Source organism: Pyxicephalus adspersus, chromosome 5, assembly GCF_032062135.1.
Source record: "Pyxicephalus adspersus chromosome 5, UCB_Pads_2.0, whole genome shotgun sequence".
NCBI classification, from domain to species: domain Eukaryota; kingdom Metazoa; phylum Chordata; class Amphibia; order Anura; family Pyxicephalidae; genus Pyxicephalus; species Pyxicephalus adspersus.
Genome location: NC_092862.1, coordinates 124031208 through 124057602, shown reverse-complemented (window position 1 = coordinate 124057602; position 26395 = coordinate 124031208). Strand labels below are relative to the sequence as shown.

The window sequence follows — 26395 nt, the reverse complement described above, 5'->3', positions numbered from 1 at the left end:
TAACGCTCCCTGCAATGTTTTAAATAATAAAACCCATTGGGAGCATTTTCTCGCATTTGTAAATGCTTGATAACATAATTGCAATAAAAACGCATTAAAATACATCATAGACGTTTTCCAGGCAGCTTTAAAATGCATGAGTTTCAAACATGGGCTTTTAAGGCCTCAGGTAAAAGGCTGGGGAAAAAGCCCTTGTAGACCATGCCTTAGAGCAGGCTTTAAACCCGAGATACCTTAAAATAATTTCCAGGCCTCCGGGAACCCCTGCTAAGATAAATTTGTTGGGGTCATTGGGAAAAAAGCCTCATGGATTGTGGCCAGTAGAAATAATGTCCCCCTACTGTGGTGGCTACAATACCACCTTTATAGACACCTAAAGACATAATTAGATGCATTAATACGGGCCTCACCAAGTTTTGTTGGCCCCAGAACTATGCAGGCATTATCAATAAGAAGTCAGCCAGCCACAGTTTGATGAACCTTCAGCAACCACTGGAGGAACCCTGGTTGGAAATGGCTACTATATATTATAAGCAGGATTTATATAGTGCCAACATATTATGCAGCACTGTACATTAAATAGGGGTTGCAACTGACAGACAGCTACTGACAGTGACACAGGAGGAGGAGAGGACACTGCCCCGAAGAGCTTACAAGCTAAGAGGTGGGAGAAGTATCACACAATAGGAGTGGGATATGGAATGGTGGGAAGTATTGAGGGTTTAGGAGACAGAAGAAGACCGGTAGGTGAGGTTGAAAAGATGGGTTTTAGGGCTCTTTTAACTGAGCAGAAAGTAGAAGCAAGCCGAATATGATGAGGAAGACCATTCCAGAGAGTTGGGGCAGCTCTAGAAAGTCTTGGAGCCGTGCATGTGATGAGGTTATGAGGAAGTCATTAGTAGGCTGTTGGAGGAGTGAAAAGAATGGCTAGGCAAAGGAGCTTCAATTTGACGTGAAATGGAAGCCAAGGAAGAGAACTACAGAGAGATGCAGCACAAGAAGAGCGCTGGAAGGATAGAGGAGTCTGGCTGCAGTATTCAAAATAGATTGTAGAGGAGAGAGCTGGGTTAGTGGAATACCAGAGAGTTAGAGTGGAATATATAGAGGAGGACTCTGCTCCATACCAGCCATTATAGCAGACCTATCATCATATTTTGACCCTTATATAAAGGGTGGCTATTGCTTTTATGTAATGTAAAAAATTTTTTTTTTTTCAAAGATTCTTTTGAACTTTTTGTCAACGGTAAAAACTGAAAGGTAAACCTGCATCACATATCCAGCTGGGCTGCTCCTTCTATGTATGCCTGAGATCAGACATGCGTCATCAGGGAGCTTTCCTCTAAAAAAAAAAAATGGTGCTCGTTCTTACACATGCTCAGTGAGATTGGCACTCTTGTTTTACATTTGGTGGAAGACATTATTATTATTAACAGTATTTATATAGCGCCAACATGTTATGCAGCGCTGTACATTAAATAGGGGTTGCATATGGCAGACAGATACAGTGACACAGGAGAAGAGGACTCTGCCCTGAAGAGCTTACAGTCTAAGACATGTCAATGGATCCAGTCCCTGCGTAATGCCAGATTGGGTGACATGAGGAAGACATTATTTAATACTGGTTCACTGGGGTTGTATTATAGGTTACACCTCACCATAAAGACATTAAAGGTACTTCGAATCAAAAGGTCCTCAACATCTTCTAGTTTTTTCTAAAACAGCCATGGCTGAATAGAAAAGCCTGTGCAGATCAAATTGGGATGTTTACTTGATTGGGGAAGAAGTGGGGAGTCTGAAATCAGCAAAACTTATGCTCCATGATAATTGGTGGGTTCTGGCTCCTCAGGGGTGTGTCAGACCTCTGCAATGAGGTTACTGCTTCCACACCAGAGCTTTTCTACTTAAACCACATAAGACCTTGCACACCTTTCGTTTTAATGCACCTGGAATGTATCTAGCTGATATAAGGTGGTTAAGTTAAGATTTGTGACCAGGGCTACAGAAGGCGACAGGTGATCCTTACCTGCCTGGTACTGTGAAAGCTCTAAGATGAGAATGTAAGGCTCAGTGTTGGTTGCCAGGATACCCAGCAATCCCGGCTTTTCCTGAGCTTTACTGCTGGGAATAAAGGAATTCCGACATGTAGGAGTTATGTCATCCCAGCTCAGCCAATCAAAATGGCTAAGGAACCCAAACAAGGAAGAAGATGGTTGCACCCCTGCGACATAACATGGACAGGTGAGTGTATAGGATTAGGAAGCAGGTGCTGGATTTGGGCTTCTTGCTATCCAAGGGGCGGAGACAAGAAATCTATTTCATAAATAAGGAGCACTCATTACTCCACTTATAACCCCATTGGCGCCACTGACCCGCCCCCTCTCGTGACGTCACGCGTCTGACCCCGGAATACAGTAGAATTGTATGAAAGGAAAAGGTGGGCGGGACTAAAGCCTCATAACGAGAAAAAGACGGCGGGCGGGCGCGAAAATTGAAACATTGTAAGCAATAGAAAAGCAAGACACAAGAGATTAAAAAAAAAACGGAGCGCAGAGACACAGGCCCCTCCCCCCGTGTCATCTGTTGCTAGGAGGACAGAAGACAGCACGCAGAGGTTTCCCTGCCGCAACCAGACACCGCCCACTCAGCGCCGCCGGACTTCCCCGTGACGTCAGCGGCGGCTCCTTGCGTCAGGCGCAGTGCGGCCTATTGGCCCTCCTGAATACGGCCAATAGGTGGAGACAGTGGAGGCGGGACTTCCGGCGGCCGCAGGAAGTGAGACTGTCTCGTTTTTTTTCATCCTCCACCTCTTCACGGGATAGAAAAATTGTGATTATCCGCGGGTGTTCGGCCGCCTGACCCGCTCTGTCCCCGGGCAGCTGATTCCTTCCACTGAGGTACCGTACGCTCGGCACTCCCCTACACGGTCTTGCTGTGTGCTGTAGAATATTTCAGCGGCCCGTCACACGGAACGTCCCTCCCCCCTCCTCTCCCTCCCTCCCCGTCTGACAGCCGCCACACCGCGCAGCCCGGGGAAGAGACTGAGAGAGGAGGCCGGAGAGCAGTCCTGGACCCGGAGCCCAGCACGGGCAGGTGAGAGAGGCCTGAAATATTACTACGAGCTGCCTACCTCATGTCATGGGCCAATGTACCCCCATTATCCCCCAATGTATGGTATCATTCACCCTTCATTCACTGTATTATACACTTCTTACTTACACTATTCCTACATTACATGTGTTATACCCCTCATCACCCCCATATCTCTTCTATTATACCCTCCGTCACCCCCATATTCCTTCTATTATACCCCTCATCACCTCCATATGCCTTCTATTATACATCTCCCCCATATCTCTTCTATTATACCCTCCATCACCCCCATATCCCTTCTATTATACCCCTCATCACCCCATATCCTTTCTACTATACATCACCCCCATATCTCTTCTATTATACCCTTCGTCACCCCCATATCCCTTCTATTATACCCCTGCTCACCCCATATCTCTTCTACTATACATCACCCCCATATCTCTTCTATTATACCCTCCTTTTTTTTTTTGTTCACTGATCTTTACCTTTTTCTTATTTTTAATTTTGTAATTGAGGATGCTTCTATACTCTGTATGGAGTATAAAATCTTTTTGCAAATGCTATGTTTGTGCAAAAAGATATTTCCTGCGGGCTGTCACCATCTGGCTGTAATAGCATTTGCTGTTCTTGCTGAAATGACAGTGATGAAGCATTAAAGAGCTGCTGCACACCTTATTGAAAGTGTATTAATTGTAGGTAAATTAACACGCTGAGGTGATATTTCTCCGGTTCCTATAAACGGGCTTACTGTAGAGTTGCCTCTTCAATTTGCAAAAAGTGTTAAAAGAAGCCAGTCTTCAAGTATAATACTGTCTAAGGGGGCTGATTTATGTTTCCAATCTAGTTTTGGATGTGAAGTAAATCTGTAGGGAAGCTTGCAGCCACCTGATATTAAGCAACCTATTTTTGAGTTTCCAAATATTAAAGGTTCTCAAGTAATTTTGCATGTATGAGTGATTGGATTAAACCTGATTGTAATTCAGCACTTTAGCACAATTGCACTTTTTACCTAAGAAAAATTTGCAAAAGGATGAATATTGAATATAGAAAATGTGTGCAGGGCTTTTTGCTAGATTGGTTTATGTTAGTGATGCAAGAGATTGGTTGGTGTTGGTATGCAGTTTAGCTGACCTCCTGTGTGAACAGCTGTGGGTTTCACTACTGATGTTTTTTTTTTTTGTGATATAATCTGAAGCATTGGAAAACGCTACAACTACAGAAGTACCGTTAAAAGTATTCTGGCATAGCTATAGGAGTCGGTGACAACATTTATGGCTTCTTGTGTTGTTAGTCTGCCCATCTGACAATGTCAGGGAACTGTCAGACTGTGATGGTTCTCACATTAGGCCTGTTTTATTAAAGCTCTCCCAAGACTGGAGAATATAGATCAGCCTTTCTCAACCTTTTTAACATGAGGGAACCATTGAAAGCACGTTCAGGTCTTCAGGAAACCACTTTTATATTTACCACAGCTCACAGTATATTAGCATGGTGGTCTGTGCTCTTGTAATGCTGGCCAAATGTTCAGATAGCAAAAGAGATTATTGCTGTCACCTAAACTGACCCAGAAGGCGCAAATTGTTTAGGGAACCCCTAGCATCCTGCAGAGGAACCCTGGATGAAAAACACCAGATTTGCTGGATCACCCAGGTTATCCCATGATAGTCTTCATTCTCCGGTCTTGGATATATCAGGCACATTGTATCTGTAGCCTAAACCCCTTCCCTTTATTACCTGAAAACAGCACAAAGCTGTACCTCCTGACTTTTTTTCTAATTTGAATTTTTTGAGGTTTTTGCAATAAGTTAAAATGATGTGCTTTGTGTTTACCATTCATTACATCCATTGTGGCAATGCAGAGTAATGTGTACAGGTAGCTAGTCTCAGAATGGCATATACATTGCTTTCTGTGTAATGTATGATGTTCCTGTGTATTGGACACTAAGGGCAGATTTAGGCCTGCATCGGGATCGAGTGATCCCTCATGGCTCCCTACACCCTGCCAGCCGCTTTGTCACTTGCACCCTTCTTAAAGAACCAGAGTCTGCACAATTGTCAGCTGGCAGCAGTGAGTGGTTCTGGTTCCACTCACTTTTGTCCCTTTTCGATCTGTAAGGTGTTACCACGGGGAGACACTAAATGTAGGGGCAGCAGTTCCATGGCATGTGGAATGAGTAAACACACCAAAGCTTTAGTGATGTGCAGTGTTAATTGAGTGTGATTGAGCCCTAAATGTCACATTGTAATTGTTAAGCAAATAACATTTGTTCTGTGCCCCATTATTTTCAAAAAAATCTTCTTGAAAGATTGCAATTTTAGGTCACTTTACAGAAAGCTTGTGTTTTCAGGGGAACATGAGTTGTGATGTCTGTGAGTAGTTTGCTTTGGAACGTTTGATTATTGCTATGTGTTGTTGCCTGACCCTTCTTTATACAGTCAGCTTGGTTCACACCCAGTGATTTCTTTCATTAGATTGTTTGGTGTTTAATATGGGAGATGGACAACGTGTCGTTTGTTGTGAAGTATTGTTACTGTGTGATTTTCTTGTACTAGGTGATGAGTAATGTGGTAATACCTGAAAAAAAAAAAAACAACTGAATATATTTCCCTAATGTTTTACATTTTTTTTAATATATTTTTAGCTGTTGCTGATCATTAGGGTAAAGATAACTGAACAAGAATGGGCAATTCTAGTCATCTAATTCTCCTGTAAAAGTTGCTCTAAACACACAATTACTTACCTACCGTGTCCCATCGCAGGGTGCTCCCTCCTCCTTTACATCCCAAAGACTATCTTCAGCCATCTTGTTTGCCCATGCAGGGATGACGTAACTCCTGCATGGACAGCTGGGTGGGGAACTGGCGGGAAGAACCGTTATTGCTGAAGGAATATGGTCTGTCAATTACTGCAATAACCATTTATGGGGGAACACATCTATGGCTGGTAAGCAGCTATAAATATTTTTTTATACATTGGTTAAGATATACTTTATAAATCCTAGATTCTATTTTAAAATTTCAGAGACAGAATCTATCCATTTGTCGCATCACTGGGCAGCCCCTGTGGTTCCCTGCCGGCGGCACTAAGCCCAGGAACTAAAACTACCTGCTTGTGGCCTTTGGATCCCTCTATGTAACACTCTATAGGAGTGGTATAAGTAATGGAGACAGCTGAAGTTAAGTTTTTTTTTTAACTTCTGTGGAGTTTTTAGAGGACATCCCATTTCTTGGATAGGGGGGGTTTATTATTTTTTTTTAACTAATTTTTAAATATTACCTTACCTGTAGTAGAAAAAAAACTTTGGTAGATAAAACACAGTTACATATTTATTTTAGTTGTGCCTGGAGTTGAGATTTGTCCATTTTCATACAACACCTGATAAAAAGTGATTCCATTGCATTATAGTATGCTTTGGTTAACGTTAGATACATTATGTTTGGTGGTTGTTTGCCTAAATATATAGCTAGTACCTTTTTTTTTTTGTCTTGAAAAGCAGCCATATTTAATTTGCAATGGAACACATCGCTAGCACTTACTGCGCCTGCTGACCCACTGAAATTTCTTCTCTATGTAGAGTTGTTAAGGCCCAACTCCTAGGTTACCCCCATGATCATCCCACCCAAATCTCTCCTGCAGTTTTTAATACATGCCACCTTCAAAAACCTTCAGAACAGTTATGCAATGTACTAGGTTTCCTCCTTTTTTTGGTCCTGATGCTGTTCTCTGTTGATGCGATGCTGATGTAATGTCATTGGGGTTCTGCTCTCTGCCTTAATGCGGTACAAACTGAAGGGTTTGAAGGCTTTATTTGCAAGATTGAACGGTTTTTGAGGTGATTCAGTCTGTACCTTTTTACTTTCCTATGGGCCAATTTTTTTAAATAACAATTTCCCAGTGTTTAAGCCCAACTAAACCCGCTGTATGCTCCCCTGTCCCCATTCCATTGTGGACACCATCATCTTCCTGCTTCTCTTCCTCATTCCAATGCTCGGCCACCTTGATTGACCAGGTTAGGGATGACCTAACTCCCACACAAACACGCGGTAGTTCATTTAGTACTGGCACCTGCAGAAGAATCCGGGATGTACCAATTATCCTGGCAACTAACAGTTTTTGACTTATAAGATGGCGATCATCCAGGTTAGAAAATACTAATTTCAGGAGCCTTTTTATTTCTGCACTAAAGCCCACATTCAGATTTAAAAGGAAACTTGTCATTAGCAAAACGGGAGGGGGATTACTTTGTGATCACCACTTAAAAATGTTTGTTGTAGGTATTCCAAATTTATTGTGAGCAAAGTGTAATCTCCTTATGTGTATACCTGTTTTAGATCAGCAATTCATACTGTGAAGGCTAGAAAGTCTTCTACTTAAAGTGTTAATAAAAAGTGTCAATACATTCTGCAGCTCTGTACATTAAATAAGGTTTACAATGACACAGGAGAAGAGGACTGTGTCCAGAGAAGCTTACAATCTAAAAGGAGGAGGAGAGAATTACACACTATTACAAATGTAATTTATTATGTTATTGTTTGTGAAGCTGATAATTTGTGTCTATATAATATATAGAGAGCGCAAAGTTTTAAAAATCCTAATTTAAATAAAATTAATTTCAGATTTTTATCACCAGTATGAGTGATACTGTACTAACTAATGATCAATTCTCTACATTTATTACAATAAAATGAGAAACAGCCATAAAAAGTCATTGTATTGACTGTCTGTTCCTTCCCTGCCTGTATTGACTGGTTCCTGAGTTCTGTGTTGTTTGTTCCTGTAGGATTTCACCACTGTAGATCAATACTATATCTAGATTTTTCAGCAAAGCAGCACAAAGTACAGAAAGCTATTGCAGGCAATCGGATTGCAATATACTCACTCAAAGGTTCATTGGTTGCTATGGATTACTGCACTTTTGCAAATTGGAAATTCATAATACACAACAGCTTAGTAATACAAAAGCAAACATTTGTTCATTATCTGTTATTTAAAAAATGTGTTTTTATAACCTAGCTGCATTGTCGTACTCCATTGTATTTCAGCTATATGTAGCAGGCTGTATCAGGGTGACATTGCAGCTCAAATATAAGCAAGCTGGCAAACTAAACTAACACTGTTGGCTGCTTCCTGCTAGCTCTTGTCCCTACACATTCATTGGCCCCTTACTATAATAATCTGCCTCACTGGCCAGCAGAAATGGGCAGGTAGCAGAAAGAGCCTAAGGCTGTAACACTATCTAGACAAGCTTTTCCCAGCTGAAATAACTTTCAGGCCTTCACGGAACCCCTGCTATATTTACTATATCAACAGCTTGCAGTACATTAGTGTAGTGGTCAGTAAGTTATATTGTATTTTGGATATAACAGAGAACACATCTAGTCAGGTTTGTTTAGCTATGAATATGTCTGTTTTTTTTTTTGCAGGTTTGGCAGCATATTAATGGTGGGTGACATGGCCCACACTGTACAAAAATTGTACCTGGAGCTTACTTATGTTTGGGTGATTTGCTACATTCTAGCTGCCATGAGCAAAGATGTCTCCCTCACCTAGCTGATTTGGTTCCCACATAGTTATATGCTATTTTTGTATTAACATTTCTACACAGTAGGATTAGGAGAAATGACCCCTGGACTTTATTTTTTGAACAAGGTATTTTTTCCTGTCAGGAGCAGTGTTAGCTGTGTCAGCTTCTTTAGAGCTGCACTGCGTCTCCAGAATCTTCTATTTGCTGCTGCCAGCAAGTAACATATCCAAGTTCTTTGTCCTGTACTCCTTGCTTTTATAACTTGACTTCATAACTTGTCTCTTCTAACCTGAACTAACAGCTGATTAAAGTACATCTATGGTTGTTGCTGTGGTTTCTTAGAAAGGGGTTAGTAACTTAGTCAAGTTTTTGTTACTGCCTGTGTCATCCCTAATAGGATTGATCTTTCTTATGTGTCCTTTTATTTGGGAAAAAAAGTGATGAAAAAACATTTTGAACAGAAGGTAAATGTGGTGCATTTCCCCTTATTTTGTGTTTTCCCCTGAATTTATTACATTAATTTGGACTTTATCATAGCAAATCTTCACTCTGAATTCAGTAACATTGAAGCAATTGCATCACAAGACAGAACTTCAAAACTCCTTCAGTTCTTTGTTCAGCTTAGCTAGGTCCCTGACCTGCATTGTTCCTTTTTCTAATCTCTCGTTTAAACAAGGAGCAATTCATTGAACAAGAGAGAGTTAACAGTGATGTCATGACTTCATTGTAATGTTTGAAGAACAATTGCTTCTCAGTACCTTCTGCTATAAGGGCAAGCAAGAATTTTTAAGGGTTTTCTACTGCTTGTTTCTAAACTGAAATATTATCTGATAACAAATCTGCTGAAGTGCAGGACCTTGTAGTAACTTGACGTACCTTTGTTAAGGTGCGTACACACTTCCAATTTTTATCGTTCCAATCGAACGACGAACGATCGATTGGGCAAAAAAACGTTCGTAAAAAAGTAACCAACGACGCCGACGAACGAAGAAAGTCGCTGGAAACGAACGACCGGACCGGCTTGGACGGATTGGACGACGATCGTTGAACATCGTTCGTGTGTACGGTCGTTCGTTGATCGTCCATGTTCAGAGCATGCGTGATGAACGAACTTCCGTTCACTTTCCTGTCGTGCACATAGTTCCTCTATCGCTTAAACGATCGTATCTATTGTGTGTACAATATCTACGAACGATCGTGTCGTTACCTCTATGTGCAGTATCGGTGCTATACGATCGTTCATATATATCGTGCAGGAACGTTCGTCGTTCGTTTTCCGACGATAATAATTGGAAGTGTGTACGTAGCTTTAGTCATAAGCCTAGGTTTGGGCTTTACATAGAGCTCACCAGGAACCTACCCTTGGTCTGTTAAACTGTACTGTAAAAATATAAGAAAAGCAAGCAGCAGGTTCCTTATTGCAGAGCAAACAGGTGATGTCACTTCTACAATAAAACAAACCTACCTGCCTGGTATCTTTTGTGTAATGTACACTGAACCATACCGGCACGCCTGGCTCCCTGGGAGTTATGTCATTATCTGCATGGGCAAGATTCTGAACCCAGAAAAGAACTAGTGAAGATGGCAGTGGTGCCCATGATGGAGCCTGGACATGTGAGTGTACTTGAAAGATAGAGAATAGTCAGATACATTTATTATAGTGCAGAAGGCCCATTGCCTGTTCTTTTTTTTAATAAAGAATCTGCCTGCTGCAATTTTTTATTTCCAGTTCACTTACACTTTACTCTTGTGTGTTTTTCCAGTTAGACTTGCCCAGGCAGATAGAAGTGACCCTATCCCTGCAAGGGGGTCCCCTGTTTCTCCCTTACAGAAACCACCTGTGACAGGATGGAGTGCAGAGATAACATTGGTCTTCTGCTGCCCCATCACTGTCCAGCAGAGTGGTAATTGCATTGTATTTCCTCTGCCCGTCCTGAGCAGTGCTGAGAAAGAATTGCCAAAGGCTTCTTTTAAGGGTCGTCTCTTTCCTGAAGGGTAATTGGCTGAAAGTCGGGCCTAAGAAGTCTGCGAATCTGATACAACCACAAGTTGATGGTCAGAGTACTTATCTTATTAGTCTCCTGGCTTTGTCAAGGTTAAAAGAAAAGCAGTATATCAGTCTTACAAACAGGAAATTGGGCTTCATGGGGTCTTCTGTATACAAGTGGTTTTATAGAACACCGTTATTTGCAATATTTGAATCTTTTAGTGATCTTCGAAAAGCACAGCAGCTCTGGAGTAATAGTGATGAATTTTTAATGTCTTTATATGACCAAATTACTTAAGCTGCAGTTATGTTTTTTAAAGCACGTGCATTGTGCAGAATTACTAAGCAGGGAGAAGGGCCTGCATATGTAATAAATTTGCCGTCTGCCATGTAAATGTAATTTTACAAACCTTGCTAGACTTTGTTCCTGAAAGCATAAATATGCTCATAATTGTGTGCTATGTAAATAGAGCAGCTTTAGAAGCTTCACCTTTAAAACATGGACATCTGACTTGGTGTTGGAAGTATAATACCAGCTTTTTTTTATTATTTTGTTTGTAAAAGTTTCTATCTCTACTAGTGAATAAACAGGTTACTGCCGCCACACAGTACAGATCTCATTCTACCCCCCAATTCTGCTCTCTTTTACAGCTGCACATAGTTGTTTTCACCCTCTTCTCTCACTATTTGGACAATCACATAGAACCTTGTATTCTGTTTCTTATTCAATGATCTTAGATCCAGTCAACTATTATCCTATTGACTGACATACATTTCCTGGGCTATCCAGAACTTTGACGAGAAATTTTTCTATATTTGGCATATTACGATACCTACAGAAAATAAAAAGCTCCACCATAATGATTATTATGCCTCTGCAAAATATCTACTTCATAGGGAAAGGACTTTCCAACTAAAGTGGAAAAGAAGACTAAAATTTCTGTTTCCTTTGGCTGCTAGAAGAGTATGTGAAAACACTAACCAGATAAGAAGATGACCGTTACAACAAAAGCAGTTGACTAATGATTACAGTGAGACAGATTTTTTCCCCAATTCTCCCAGCAGTAGATGGAAAAACATTTTAATGGTATGCTTACCAAAAATAAATCTGTTTCCATTTTAAATAAACTATATCTAAAGCCAAAAACTTTTTTTTTTCATATTGGATAGAGTAGGGAAGGATTAACAACATTGACGTTTTTCTGTATGAGAAGTATTCACACACCAAGATTCCCCCTAATTCCTATAGTAGCTGACTGCTAACTAAAGTTTAAAGCCGTCCTGGACTGATGAAACCAAACTCCCTAGGAGATAGAGGTTTTTGGCAAGAGAGACCCTTGCTGGCTTTTTGTTTCATTTCTATAAGTCTGTATCATAATTATGGCAAAGGCTTGTCCACCCCACCAACATTATTCAGTTCTGTAATTGATGTTCCTTTTTTTTACCTTGCTGACATCACTTCTGTACTGTTCTTCTGCAGAAAGGGAATCCAAGGGATCTGCAAATGGATATTTCAGTGGGGATACAGAAGGAACAAGGTTTTTTTATACATTTGTATCCCTCTATCACATCTAAACACTTCCTGGTACAACACAATCTAATTATATAAATAAAGCCTGTCTTGTATGTACTTTGTTCATTATCAGTGAAATAAAATGTGATAATTGCATCCATTTTTATTGTGAAGATGTTGCATGCATTGTTTCTCTAGTTCACGAGTCTTTACATAAAACAAGGAGCATGGGGTCACTTCTTAGGAACAGGATTTCCAGCTTTAGATTAGTGCAGTTTACTTATCTTATTAGGTGTAATAGCTGCATGTAGAATGACCATCAGTTTATAGAACATGGTTTAGCTTGAACTCTTGATCTTTGTTGTAATACTGTAGTATTTCATATACACTGTCCAAACCAGGGCATTATTACACAATATTTATATAGCACCAACATATTACGCAGAGCTGTACATAATCATGTCACTAGCTGTCCCTCAAAGGGGGGGCTCACAATCTAATGTCCCTACCATAGTCACATGTCTTTAACACAGTCTAAGGTCCATTTGGGATGAAGCCAATTAACTTAACTGCATGTTTTTGGTATGTGGGAGTACCTGGAGAAAACCCACACAAACACAAAAACTCCATGAAGTTAGTGCTGCAAAGGCCAGAATGTTCACCTCTGAGCCACCATGATGCCCATCTTAGAGGAAGACCCCCTCTGAGATATTGGTAGGATTTACTGCACCTTAATTAAGTGGAAAATTATTAAAAACCTTAACACATTTTAGAGTATAGCAGTTTAATGTTTTCAGTAATGTGGTATTGTCACTTCCAGAAGAAAGGAATTAAGTTGAACAAAACTTTTATTGATGGTGTGAACTACTAGTGTTATAAATCAAATAATGAGGATAAGTTAAGGGAGACATGTGAAGTCCAACCTGTGTGATAACCATGGCTGCCCCTCTAGGAGCAGAGGACAAAGAAGGGAAAAACATGAAGGCACAAGATTTACTTAGTTAGCAATTAAAAAGGTAATCGATAACAAATGCAACCACTGCATCTAAGCACATGTAATATAGAGTATATTGCATTTCTCCAAATTTCTGTTTGATATGCTTTAACAATTGGGGTTTTAGGCAAGAAATTGTAACTAGTCATGCAACTTATTGTCAACAGGTGGCCAAACGGAATTGGTCATCAACAAGTTCTGAGTGAGGGGTTTGTAAATGGAGAACCAGGAGTTTGGAGACCAACTGAAACAGACTTCAGAATCTTAAATTGACAGCTGACAGTTTTTAGCAGAATATTGCTTGTGCAAGTGCTATAGTTTGAAACTTTAAATTAGTTTCAAAGCTCCTGAGCATAGTATTGTCACTGAAATGGTTAGCGGTACATGGGAAAATGTGCCCAAAAAAAGAGGGAGGGGGGGTCTGTAAATCAGATTATCAGACAGGGATAAGAATGGGGCATCACCTATCCCTTTCCGCTATATTGACCTGCCCTATTGGCCTTTTTTAAAAGTGAACTTAAGCTTCAAAACAAGAACATAGTTTATTGGTAAAGGAAACTACTGAAATTTTAATTTCTCACCATGTGTCTGCAGGCCCTGACACTGGATCATGTGATTCCTGCTGCATGCTTTTGCAGATCTCAGTAGGAATCCTTTGTCAAAGATTTTGTCCAGATTTTACATACATGGCTGCTGTTGCTTTCATACTAGAGCTGCTAAAGCTGAAGTTATTCTGGTGGCCAGGGTTTAACCCCCTTAATATTACTGCAAAGCTTTAGATCAGAATTTGAGTGTACAGGTAGTCCATTAGTTAAGAACATCTGACATACAGACTTCCCTGCTGGCTCTGTGCAGGACAGAGGCTTGAAGGGGGGGGGGGGCAGTTTGCATGACTTGCAGAAGAAATCTTTCGCTAAACATAGCTGAGGTTGTGGGTGATCTTGGGGGGGTGGGACTCTTTCTGCAGCCTCTTGTAACTTTTTAGTAACTTTTTAATGACCTATACAAACTATGCAGTTGTTTCTCTTTGCATATCAAAGCACAGCTTGCTCCAGAAGTTAAAGAGGAAGTAAACTTACCTTCAATCTTGCAGGGCAGTCGATCCGTCTGGAGGGTTCTTCCATCCGGACCCGCATCGTCCCGGCATTGTCTTCAGGCTGGCGCGCTAGGCACCGTCGTCTTCTTTGTTCTTCAGAGTTCTTCCTACGTCACCCGATACAGGTACGAGATTGGGTGACGTAGATGGGAAAAAACTTGCCGATCTCACTGCGCATTTGTGAGATCAGCAATTTCTTTCCCTTTTGGCGAAAGGACTCCTGCGCATGCCCAAGCAGCCAAGAGCCTTTTGGGATGTGTGACGTAGGTATCCCGGGAGGCTCTGCGCTCCCGTTCATTTAGGGGGTGGTGCTGCATCCTTCAAAAAAAAAAGGTGTGTGTGCACTATTTCTGTTTTTATTTTTAATCTTATATAAAAAAGGGTTGTCTATCCTTTTATGTAAAGTGAAATTTCTGAGTTTAGGTAAGCTTTAATAAATGTCTAGGCTCCATAAAGGTTCCTCCCCCCCCCCCCCCCCTTTGTGATTAGCTCCCATGGCTTTTATACAGTAACTGACACCACACTGCCTAATAATACGTTGAGACAAACATCTGTCCTAATTGAATTTATTAAAATAATGTACCTGTTCCGACCTATGTACAAATTCAACTTAAAAACAAACCTAAAGTCCTTATCTCATATGCAACCCGGGAACTACCTTATGTTCATTTTAAAAATGATCCTGTGAATAGAATAAATATGCATGCAGTTCTACATTACATTCTACAATGCAGACTATTATGTAATGGAGCAAAGTAATTGAGATTTCTTCTCAATTTGTTTCAAATAACAACAGGCCCGATATTTTGGAAGCCACTTTTGTGGACTTGGTTCAGTGTTTAACCCAGAAATATTTTTTAAGCTCAGTGGGCAAAAATTGTAGGTGGGTGGTTGACCCTGCATTGTGACCCAGCTCTTCAGTTAACCACCCAAAAACAGCCGGGTGGTGCACCCAGCTAAAAAGGGCTGAGGAAAACACTGTGGTTTATAAGGTAAATACTGCAGGGTTGTTCTCTCCTGGTTTCACTCTGAGTCACTGACCTGGAACAAGGAAGTTCATCCTGATGTTGGTATTTCTGATTACTCATTCCTACATAGTTTTTCCGGAAGGTTGTGAATGCAGGATCTGGATGATAGGCCTCCAGCTTGTACCTTATATAATTACTTGATAATGGCAGGTTACATATTTTAATCCTAATTGCTGCTGCTTCCCCTTTCTGTAAATTTAGAATAAAGTTTTGTTTCTTGCATAAGATCCCTTCAGGTCATTGGAACCAATTAAGCGGATGCTTTAGACTTGGGACTGCAAAGGTTCCAACTTAACATTTTAAAGCTGAACTTCTAGTTCTTGTATTTTTTTATACAACCTATCCCTTCCAACCCAAACTTAGTTTTCTGCGATATCACAATAAGCCTTTACTACCTTTGTATGCTATACCTTGTTTTCCCCCTCTACTTGTAGACTGTGGCGTTTGGGTCAAGTTGTCTCATTGATAGTTTTGTTTTGCAGCTTGCTGGATGTTTGACGTGTGACTTATGTACGTTTCTGGGCCATATATCGCTTTAGTATATCCATTGGAACACTTCGAGCGGCTGTGAAACTAGAAACAGCTGAGCAAGGTATGCATGTGCTACATATGACCAACATTTTTCTTATTGTGACATTTGTTATACTCTATAGCTACAGGTAGTCCCCGGGTTAAGGACATCCAATATACAGATACCTCCTACATACGAACGGGGCTTCCCTGCTCGCTGTGTGCAGAACAGAGGCTTAATGGGGGGGTTTTGCATGAGTTGGGTGATCTTAGGGGGGTGAGCTCTTTCTGCAGCCTCTTGTAACTCTTTAATGTCCCAAGACAAACTCTGCAGTTGTTTCTTTTTGCATATCAAACCAGAAGTTAATAATTGTCTGGGCTGCATAAAGTTTTTTTTTTTTTTTTTTGCTTTGTGATTAACTCAATGAGGATTTTATACAGTAACTGACACCATGGTGCTTAATATGTTCCCACTTACATACAAATTCAATTTAAGAACAAACCTACAGTCTCTCTCTTATGTAACCCCGGGACTACTTGTACACACCATGTCCTATTTCTGATCAATTTTAAGAAAACATGGATTTGATTGAAACTATCTTTCTATGTGGAAAGATATTATTTTAATATGGCTGTTTTTTGTTTTGTTTTTTGATTGTGTCACAGTTTTATGTTAAGATTGACATTTCAATATATCTGTATAATGAATATCATGTTAGAATTGATGATTTAAAATATTTATGAAACAAGTTGATGGTATAACAAATACTTTTTATAAACCTCAAAGTTTATTATTCATTAGCTGCGTATATGCTCGTAATATTGGGAGCTAATGCTGAGAAAAAATTGCTAGTTTTTTTTTTTTTTTTTTTTTTTTTTTTAAGTGAGGTGAGTGGACAGATTTGTGTACAGTTTTAATCCTTGGGTACGTTTAGGGTGAATTTACTCCTAAAAGCATCCTTCAGCTCTAGGTTTGAGAGGTTCAAGCTAAAAAATATGCTAAAAAATTGTAGGCCAAAGGGCAAGAGCTAGTCATTAATATTGTCACTGGACCCTCCACAGACAATCCTATTATTCAGTTCATATGCACTGTGCCTCAGTATGGAGGAACAGTTCTTGTTCCAAGGAAAACTCTTGCATTTCCTCTCACTTTTTTCATCAACAAGGATCATCAGTGCAAAAAGAGGGGGGAGAATCTCCCAAATGAGCACACAGGTAGCTATTAATCCTTGTCATAGTCTAACGCTTCCCAAGTGTATGCAAACTGAGTGAAAATTTTGGTCCAAGATTAAGTTTATTAGTCTTGAGATGTGGTGGCTGCATTAGTTTCCAGTTCCCTGTACGGTATCTACCAATGATGTCACCCTAGGGCAGGCACTTATTTTTCAGTGGAGTGAGGTGTTTTATAGACCCTAATTACAGCTTTGTCCCTTCTGCAATTAAATAAATATACCTGCTTGATTGCAGTTTTATACTGACACCCATAGCATGTCCATCTGCAGTAAAAATCTGCCTGCTAATGTTTAGTTGCAGAACTATTGCTCCACTTTAAGCACAGGTAACCAGTTGCTTAACCTATAAAATGTGTTGCTAACCCCCTGCTGCCCATCAACTTTAAGTTGTCATGCTGTTCAGTGGCTTATGGTGTGCAGTTCTATAGACACAGAATGTAAAACTTGCAACTAGCAGGTGTGCTTGAATCGTGCTTTTATATTGATTGTTTTATTATTTATAATATATATAATTGCAGAGAACATGGTATGAAAAAAATATTTTTATGAGCAGCATTGAAGAGTTTACACAATATGGACTGAAAATCAGACACATAAAGACCATTGTTACATTTGATCACATTCCTCTTTACATTGGCACCTTACAGCAATAGGCAATACAGCTTCTTTTCCCTTTATTTTAGCAAACGTTAAATAGGTAGTACTGTTAGACATGATTTTGACTTATGTGATGCTTTTTTTTTATTCTGTGTCCTAATTACTAGCATTACAGATCTTTTGTCTGCATAATGACGACATGATCCACCCTTAGTTAAAAGCAATGCTAGCAAATTTCTCAGGCTGAAACTAACCTCTCCCTGCCAGCATAGATCAGTGTAGCTGACATGAATGCTTGCAGAAGCCAAGCCATATGTCATAAGTTTATTTTATCTTGTGCGACCTGTTCTGCGTTATCCCAGGAGGTGTATATAGATCGGGACTCCTCTAAGCTCAGTGGTTTTGCTTGTTGCTGGAACCTGATCTGCAGCTACAGAACTATGAAACGGCAGTAAGAAATATCCCTACATGTTCATTGTTCAGTGTTGAAAGATCTGAGCTGATTTACATTTCAGGAATTATTTAATGACAAATTCCACTTAAAACAATAAAATGGTTGTGGGTGGAATTACATTAGAGCAGTTTAAATAGAAAATCTTGCTTTCTTGCAATCCCCTGACTCAGCAGGTCAGCTGATGTCTGGAGGAAATCCTCTCTGCTGGTCAGGTGGCCCTAAAGTGGATTTTTTCTGTAAGAAGAAATTTCCTAGCCTACAAAAAGCAGGATCCATGCTTTTTGGAAGCTATTTATTGTTAAAAAGTCTTCTTTCTTGGTAGCTTTAACGATAGGCGGCGATCCTGGAGTGGTTTACATAGAGCCTATGAAAGGTCAAAGACTGCATTTCTAATTATCCAAACAGTTTGGAGCACACAAAGGGTTCTCATGTAAATTACAAGTTTCATTTAATCTCTGTAGGCTGCCATTGCTGACTCCAATCCTCCACTTTCACCTGCAGACCTGGAATATTTTCAGCAAGCCACTGCAATGCACTATAATGCGTGGTCCTGCGGTGCAATTCACAATAAATGTTACTGCATCACACCAATGCATGATCATATACTTGGTTACATGAGTTACCAAGGCCCTTGGATTTGACTAATGGCTTTCTATCTGTAGGGAACATTATTGCACTACTCTATTCATTCCTAGCCACATGATTTTATTGAAAAATCACTATACTCCCATTTATTATTTTTTTTATTTATTTTTTTATACCTGAGGTGTCATACATGATTGTATAGATGCTTATAAACCTGCCTACAAAGGCAGCTGGCTGTTGGTAGCCAAAATCAAAAAAAAATGTGTTTGCAATGCAATTAGAAGCGTATCTTGTTTTCTTCTCACAGTAAGGATCCAAAGCTTTGTCCAGATGTTGGGCTACATACGCACGTCAGATGGTTCTCCTCTGATATCAGCCCTGAGCCGAATCTGGCCTGTGTACAGTGCTTCGTTCTGGCGGATCCACTGATGACGGACAAAGAAACGAACGTAATGGAAGTGAAGGGGAGACAGTGCAGCGGGATGCCTCTCCTTCGTTCTCCCCTTTCCATAGAGCAGAAGGCGCTGTATGTACAGCACTCATTCATGCATCATGCAGTCGATTGTGGTTGGAAAGGATGGTGATAGAGAAGTTTTCTTGTTGTTTTTTTTTGGGTACACTAGAACAGACAAGTTCTGTACTTCTAACTCTATGTGTTTTCATACTGAATGCAAGGGGGGGGGGGGAAGAGTCAGAGGAACCCCTCTTAGGAAAGTACAGCAGTTGTCTCTGTTCAGTCGTGCGTTGAGTGGCCAGGATTTATAGATAAATACAAGCTAGATTTTTGCTGGATATTATCAGGATCATTCGTCTTGGGCAACAATCAGCATGTGAACATGCTTGCTTAGCTCTGTGGGATAATAAAGCTAAGTGGGTTTTTTTTAAATTGTATTTTTTTTTTTAATTTTTTTCTACCAAATACAGAGTAACAATATATATAAAAAAAAAAAAGACAAAACCAACAACATAGGAGATTAGGATGACAAAAGAAAAACAATGACAGCAACATTAAATGAGATCTCGTAAAGTGTAAGCTTAATGTACATAGGAGAATTAAAGGCTAAGTGAGTTTAACACTTTCAGGTAATTCGTTTTGTAACTTCAACGTTTTTACATTTTTCTTTGCCTGATCGGGCAGGTAAGATGGATTATTACATAAGGGGCATTGCCTGTCCCTTTCTGCTATAACCACCTGCCTGATCCTGCATTTATTAAAGTGGTACTTTAGCTCCACTTTAAATTCAATTGAAAACGCATCAAAAAAAGCTCTAGTATGAATAATTTCTTAAAGAAGTGGACCATTCTTGTGTAACGGACAGTAAGAGCTTCAAATGTGGCTGTATTTCTTTTCAACTTCTTGAAATGATTGAATAGGGAGCTTTTTGTGTATGTTACCTTTTGCCTAAAATGTTTTTACAGCAGAGTTGATGGGTAATATGTTAACAATGTGGAAGTTGTGATTTGACTGCTCTTTCCCTAAAATATTCTGATGTTCTTAGTAGGGAAACGATTATTTCACTGTCCTTGAGGATACAGACATGAAGGAAATAATGCCACTGCTTTAGACGCTTGTTTAGTACTCCTTGTGTTTTGTACTCTTTTAGTTAATTGAGGATGTGTTAGCACCTTTTGTGCATACTGATGGAGTCCTCACTTGTTTGGAGAAGAACTCCCTAGTTACATTTATAGTTGTCCTCAATATTTGTGATTAGTAGATGCAATTTTAAAGGGCTTGTGATGGGCAAATCAAATATTTCTTGAAATGTGCAGAGAGAAATATTTTAAAGCACTTCAGTAAATACAATGCTATATTATGTGTATTACAAGTATTGCTAAAAACATATAAAAGATATTTTGAAGAATATGAACAAACAACCTGTTTTGTTTAAATACAATACTGTTAAATATTTATTAAATTCCTTCTACCTGGGTGTATCAACCCTTTTTTCATAGTTCATAGCTCACTGGCCTCTACTGCAAGGTGTTTCCTGCTTGCTTGGCAGTCATTCATTTCAAATATCACACATCTTTTCTGGGATTAGCACATATGGTTTTGGCTCCGTCTTCTCTGCAAACATTTTCAGGCACTTCCTAGCTATCCATAACAGGGTTCTTAATTAGCACAAAGACTGTTGGAACATATACTGTACAATATGGAAGAAACAAGTGAAAGGGGGATAGATTAAAACCTTAAAATACTTATAGGAGGTAATGAGATTTTAGAGGTCATTGTTTTTAATATGAAGCTAGGGTCATGAACATGGTCTTAAATTAGCAGAAGGAAAAGATAAAAAAAAACATCAAAAGTATTCTTTTTTCTTTTCCTTCTTGTAATGGTAGTTCATGCTTGGAAGAGACACATGTAACAAGTTGGTCAACAATTGGTGGATTTAGAGATGATTGGGACAAACATATTATACTCTTAATGCAGCAGTCGTCAACCGGTGGTCCGTGGCTCCGGCTGGTGTTACCCCCCAGTGGGGTCAGGAGAAGCCCCAACATCCAACAATGGTGCAACTTTTTTCTACAATTAGATATGCACTTATAGTGGTGCAGGACCTGCCTTTTGATCACACCATCAATTTGAAGGCTAAAAATTTCAGATGTGAGCGAACGGGCAATTCAGGCACCTTGAGAGTCCTTTACTTGGGAAACAGTTGGATTTATTTCTACTTCATAATTTTAATGGTCGATCTCTCCCACAGGTTTGATTCAAGCTGTCAAATGTGTGTTTGTGTTCATTTATATGACAGCTGATTTTTTTTTTTTCTAGAGCTTCCTAGGGTGACTCGTTTTCTCTGAGGAGCCTAGAAGCAGACGGCTCATGACTTCAGATCAGGATACTAAAGTTGTGGCTGAACCGCAGGTGCAGCAAGTCCAAGAAGCCAAAGACAGTTCTCATCTTGTAAGTACTGTACTGTACTGGGCTGGGCTCAAACCATTCAGGGGTTGGAAATTTTCTATATATGACTTCCATCTCCTGTAAATGTAATGGTTGACTGAAGAAAGCTGCAGTTGTTTTTGCACACAAAAACTCCAATGCTAGTGTTACCATTTTGGGCAGCTTTTAAATCTCTTGGGCTATAAAAGGATACATGCATAAATGTCCAGTGGTATGGCTGTAGTACACATAGCAGAGTTATTTCCCTTTGTCCTCCCTTCAGCACTGCAAATATGAATGGAAAATGCAGTTTGCTGGTTATGAACCTTATCCTGTTCATGCTAAAAGAAACTCTTGTGCTATTGTTGTCCATTGCTCCTCTGAAAATGTAGATTGTTTTGCTGTCAAACAAAACATCCAGCTTTAGTGCTCTAAGTCTGATTTGTAATCAACGTGTAAGCTCACGTCATTTACTTTTAATTTGATGGGATTGTTGACAGAGTAAACATTAGCTTTTGCATTTACCTACTATGTATTTAAAGTCTCTCCTTTCATGGGCTTCATTAAATATTTTGGAGACAGCATTGTAGCTACTACTTTTCTAGAATTGAGGATGTACAGGGATGAGAAAGATCTGTTGTCTCGTAACTAAAGAGGAAAAGAGAAATTGTTAACTTGATCATCTTTAGCTAAATAAGCTAAAAAGTCTGTCTTTCCAAACTTGTTAGAAAGCAGACTTCACTTTTGCTTTAACAGAGTTTTGTTTGTATGGAGTTGGGTAGCGGGTAATGGTCTGCATGGAAAGAAGCTTTGACACAATCTATCCCTTAACTTTACAGATACTTGTATGGTAAAGGTAATCCCTTCTCAAAAATCCCCATAATAAATTAAATTGGTTTCTAATATCTTAGAAACATTTTTGTGACAGCCTGCCAAGATTATTTTGTGATAGGCATTAAAATTATAATTTTCTCATATGTTGCAAACTTTAACATTTTTCACTAATATTTTAGATACAGAGTTAAATAGGAGTTTTGTTTTGAAAAGTTTTTACTGTTCAAGCTAGGAAAACACTTTAGTTTGGATGATCAGGGTACAGATGCATTTTAAAGCCTAAGTCCACAAAGATTACTAAAATACTCCGCGGTAGGGCTACCCCTGCACTGCCAAGGATAAATACTTGCTTTGATATGAGGCAGTGGTGGTCAACTTGAAAATTGTGGCGCACGTTAAGTATGGCCCCTAAAGATTCCAGAGGTCTGCACAGTATCAGAGGCAAAAAAGGTTGGCTTTGTGTACGTTATTGGTTAAAGAGGAAGTTGAAATTGTCGTTTGTATCACTGACCACAAGAATGATGTCTAGTTAGTGACTGCAGTATTAACTTCTCTGAATGAGCTGTAAGCTTTTTAAGTGTGAATATATTTGCCTGATTGCATTAGCTTTCCACCTTGCTGTATTTTTTATTTTTTTGAAGTTGTTCTGCAGCTACACCTGCTTCTTATATGTCATGACTGTCGGCAGAAATTTCATCTGTATTTCTAGAAAACCAAACTTAGGTATTTATCTGCAGTAATGGTTTTATCACTCTGAACAGTGATTGGCCTTTAGACAAAAAGCATTCAAGGATTTTGTCATATATGTGCCCTAATAATCATAAAATCTGAGTGCTGTATTTTACTGAATATTGTAGCCAAGCACCTAGTTCTTTCAGATTTATTTTATTTTTTATTTTGGAAACTAACATGTCCTAAATACACCAAAACAATTTACATTATTTCTGGACAGTTGCTGCTGTTGAGGGGTGGGATATACAAAGCAGCAAGCGAGCAGTCTTTGTAGGTAAGCTGTTGGTAGCAAGTGTAAGAATACAAACAATAACAAGTACAGGACGTGGACAGAAATCTCCAGAGCCAGTCACAGGTAGCAAAAGAAAAAATCCAATAGGAGGTTTAACATCCTCATTGCTCTATACAAAAATAAATAAAATGTTATGTGAAAACCTTTGCATTTTGAAAGGATTAAAGTTACCTAAAATATTTGTGTCACGCTAACATTGACTTAGATTTAAGCATTTTGCAAGCAGAAATGTCTTCCAAACTTTGCAGGCACAATCAAATTTGACACAAAATGACCCACTGTTGATGTATAGAAAAGGCTTTTGATTCACAAAGGATTTGAAAAGCTTTGTTAAAGCGAAGCTAAGTTCCACTTTAAAAATATGGGATCGGGCTGCTCGTCATTGCAGAGAAGGGACAATCGATGTCCCCTCTGCAATAATCTTCCTTGCCTGCCCAAGCTGTCAAAACCTGAGTTGCGTATGGTTGCATTGGTTGCCAGGACACCCATCAATCCTGGCTTTGTCTGTGTTGCCCAGGACTGAATGATCCCCCATGTGTCTGTGCAGGAGCTATGCCAGTCAAGATCACCAAAGTTTGCAAGGAAGAAGATAGCCAGGCAATGCAATGGGGATAGGAGATTATAGCAGGGCTTAGTTTTACTTTGAAGCCAATTTGTAAAATTTCAGAAATTTCAGTCAGAGTGAAGAAAAGTATTTGTCATGTATTTCTGTCACTTGGATAAGTAGAAGATTGCAGCAGCATTTACAATGTGTGGCGTATGGTCTTGTTAGCACTCATTGTGTTCAGTGGATGATTGGACCCTTTAGGAAAGTGCGCCCGTCCTGTTTTTGGATGTTTACATAGAGTTGCCAGTAGGATCTCCAGAGAATCTGTCTATTCATACAAGCAACAGCTCAATACTTTATTTATGGGGCCTTTCATAGAACTGCTTGGTCTGATTTTATGCCACTCTGTTTTGTATCTTGCTACAGAATACATTCTTTGGTAGCATGCCCGCAGTCTGTAGGCCTTGTCATGTAATGTTCTGGTATGTGGAATAATTAATACTTGTTCATTCAGATGCTAAAGCTTTACTGGGTAGTGATGTGGTTATGTTAGCTGGGTCTGTTTCATAGACTCTCATTTTACACTTTATATCTGGAATGCTGTTATTTGCCAAGTGAAAATAAACATCAGATATCAATTACAACTGTTAACATGTGTTTTCCTGGACTTGTAAAACATTAGTAAAATCAATGGCTTCCAAAAATGTTTTTCCTCCAGTGGAAATAGATTGTTGAATGTATTGCCTTGATCATGCATCTGTTGGCGTGTGTATTACAGACTCAGAGATCGCAGAAAGACATGGTAGCAGTCAGCCCTTTGAAGAGAATTGTATATGATTCCTTTCAGCTTAAACCTTTTTATCTCCACCAGTTCACTTCTGTGGAGTGCATGTAAAACTGAGTAGAATGTGATGGTCTATATTTGCTAGGGTTGTCCTGTGATAAACACAATTGTGCAGATTAGTTTTAAGTAGCACCAGTGTGCGTTCTTTTATTTTTTTTTTATTTTTATTATATATCTGGTCTGCAGTGGTTTCCTGGATGCTGGTTTGGAGGTGACACTTTTGTAACAACAGAAAAGTAATACACAGACACAAAGTTCTAAATGTTTCATTCAGACCAGACTCTTGTGCAGTCTTTCACCTTGTGACTGGTTTTATTGTTGCAGTTTGAATGATGCCTCAGGCAGTGTTTTTCAGTCAGTCCTCTTTCAAAATCTCCAAGACTACTTTTGAATGTTTGTGAAGTTCATAAAAAGTGTACTTTACTGTAACAGGACGTGTTAAGATTTTATCAATGAAAACTTGTTTGTTGTCAATTAAAGTATAAATTCTTCTTGTGTACTTTGTTCTTCCTGTTTAAAAAACAAATAGGTATTGTATTACATTCAGAAAAAAGTCCGTCATTTGTTGTACCTCATCATTATCCTGTATCTTTTCAGGAATCAGCCAAGGTTTCAGAGTTAAACCCTAATGCTAAAGTATGGGGCGACCACGTATTACATGTGGAATCGGGCAAAGCTGCTGATGGGACTGTGGAAGAATCTGGAGGTTCACCGGGTAGTTCCTCCCAGGATTGGCCCAAAGAAGGTAAAAAATAACTTACATAAAATGGTTGCACAATGTAACATATATTTACCATTGGTGGGCGCAAGATTCAGTGCTTTTACTGATGGCTTTGTAAAAAAAAAAATAAAAAAAAGCTATTTACCTTACTTTTGCACCCTGTCTGGGTCATGTCTCCTGTCTAAAGATTCAGATCAGGAAAGGTATGCATCAGCTGCAGAAGGAACAGGTGACGTCTCTTCTGCAGTAAAACATACCTAACTGCCTGTAAGTACATTGAGCTGTGCATACAATACTGGGAATCCCATGGGACATCCTTCTGCAAAAAATAACATGCCTGCTTGCAGTTGTTTTCCTTAAAGTTTAGTTCAGCTTTAATTTAGCTACATTAGTAATGCTTGCATACCAGTTTTACCTTATAGTAACATAACACAATGAATGTTTTAGGGACTTTTTATGTGTTTAAAGGTCCCAATCATTTACTGTTTCAGGACTGGATGCCAATGGGGATGGCGTTAGTGCAGTGTTAACACAAGACCCATCTCCATCAGTTTCCAAATCAGACCAAACCGACATGAATACCATTACACTGGGAAACTCAGAATATGAATCTATGCATGAAATCTCACATTCAGGTAATGCTTTCATTATGTGTTCATATTAAAACTGTCAAGTATAACACTATCCTTAAATGATTTTAGAAAAATATTTGTAGTATAGTACAGGACTACAAAAAGCATTACACATATTTCCACTGTGTGTTTATCAGTTTGCTTGGAGATTATTTGCAAACCTTTTGGAACAAATCAAAATAATTCTGGTATCGTCTCATTTAGCAGATATGATATATTGGCTGAAATAGGTTCTGCACTTAAGAACTGGCTTTCTTTATTAGGGTTGTGTGCAATTATTACCTCAACCTGTCAGGAC

At 39.3% G+C, this 26395-nt stretch overlaps 1 protein-coding gene across 1 annotated transcript in view; it reads left to right on the top strand.

The window, feature by feature from the left end:
* Positions 1-2768: 2768 nt before the first annotated feature.
* LARP4B (La ribonucleoprotein 4B) overlaps positions 2769-26395 on the top strand; it is a gene marked incomplete in the record, with an annotated part of 41812 nt that continues 18185 nt past the window's right edge. Inside the window, 5 exon segments of the mRNA XM_072412626.1 lie at positions 2769-2894; positions 15719-15828; positions 21390-21519; positions 25342-25489; positions 25957-26100. Coding sequence (XP_072268727.1) covers positions 21439-21519; positions 25342-25489; positions 25957-26100 — 373 coding nt within the window.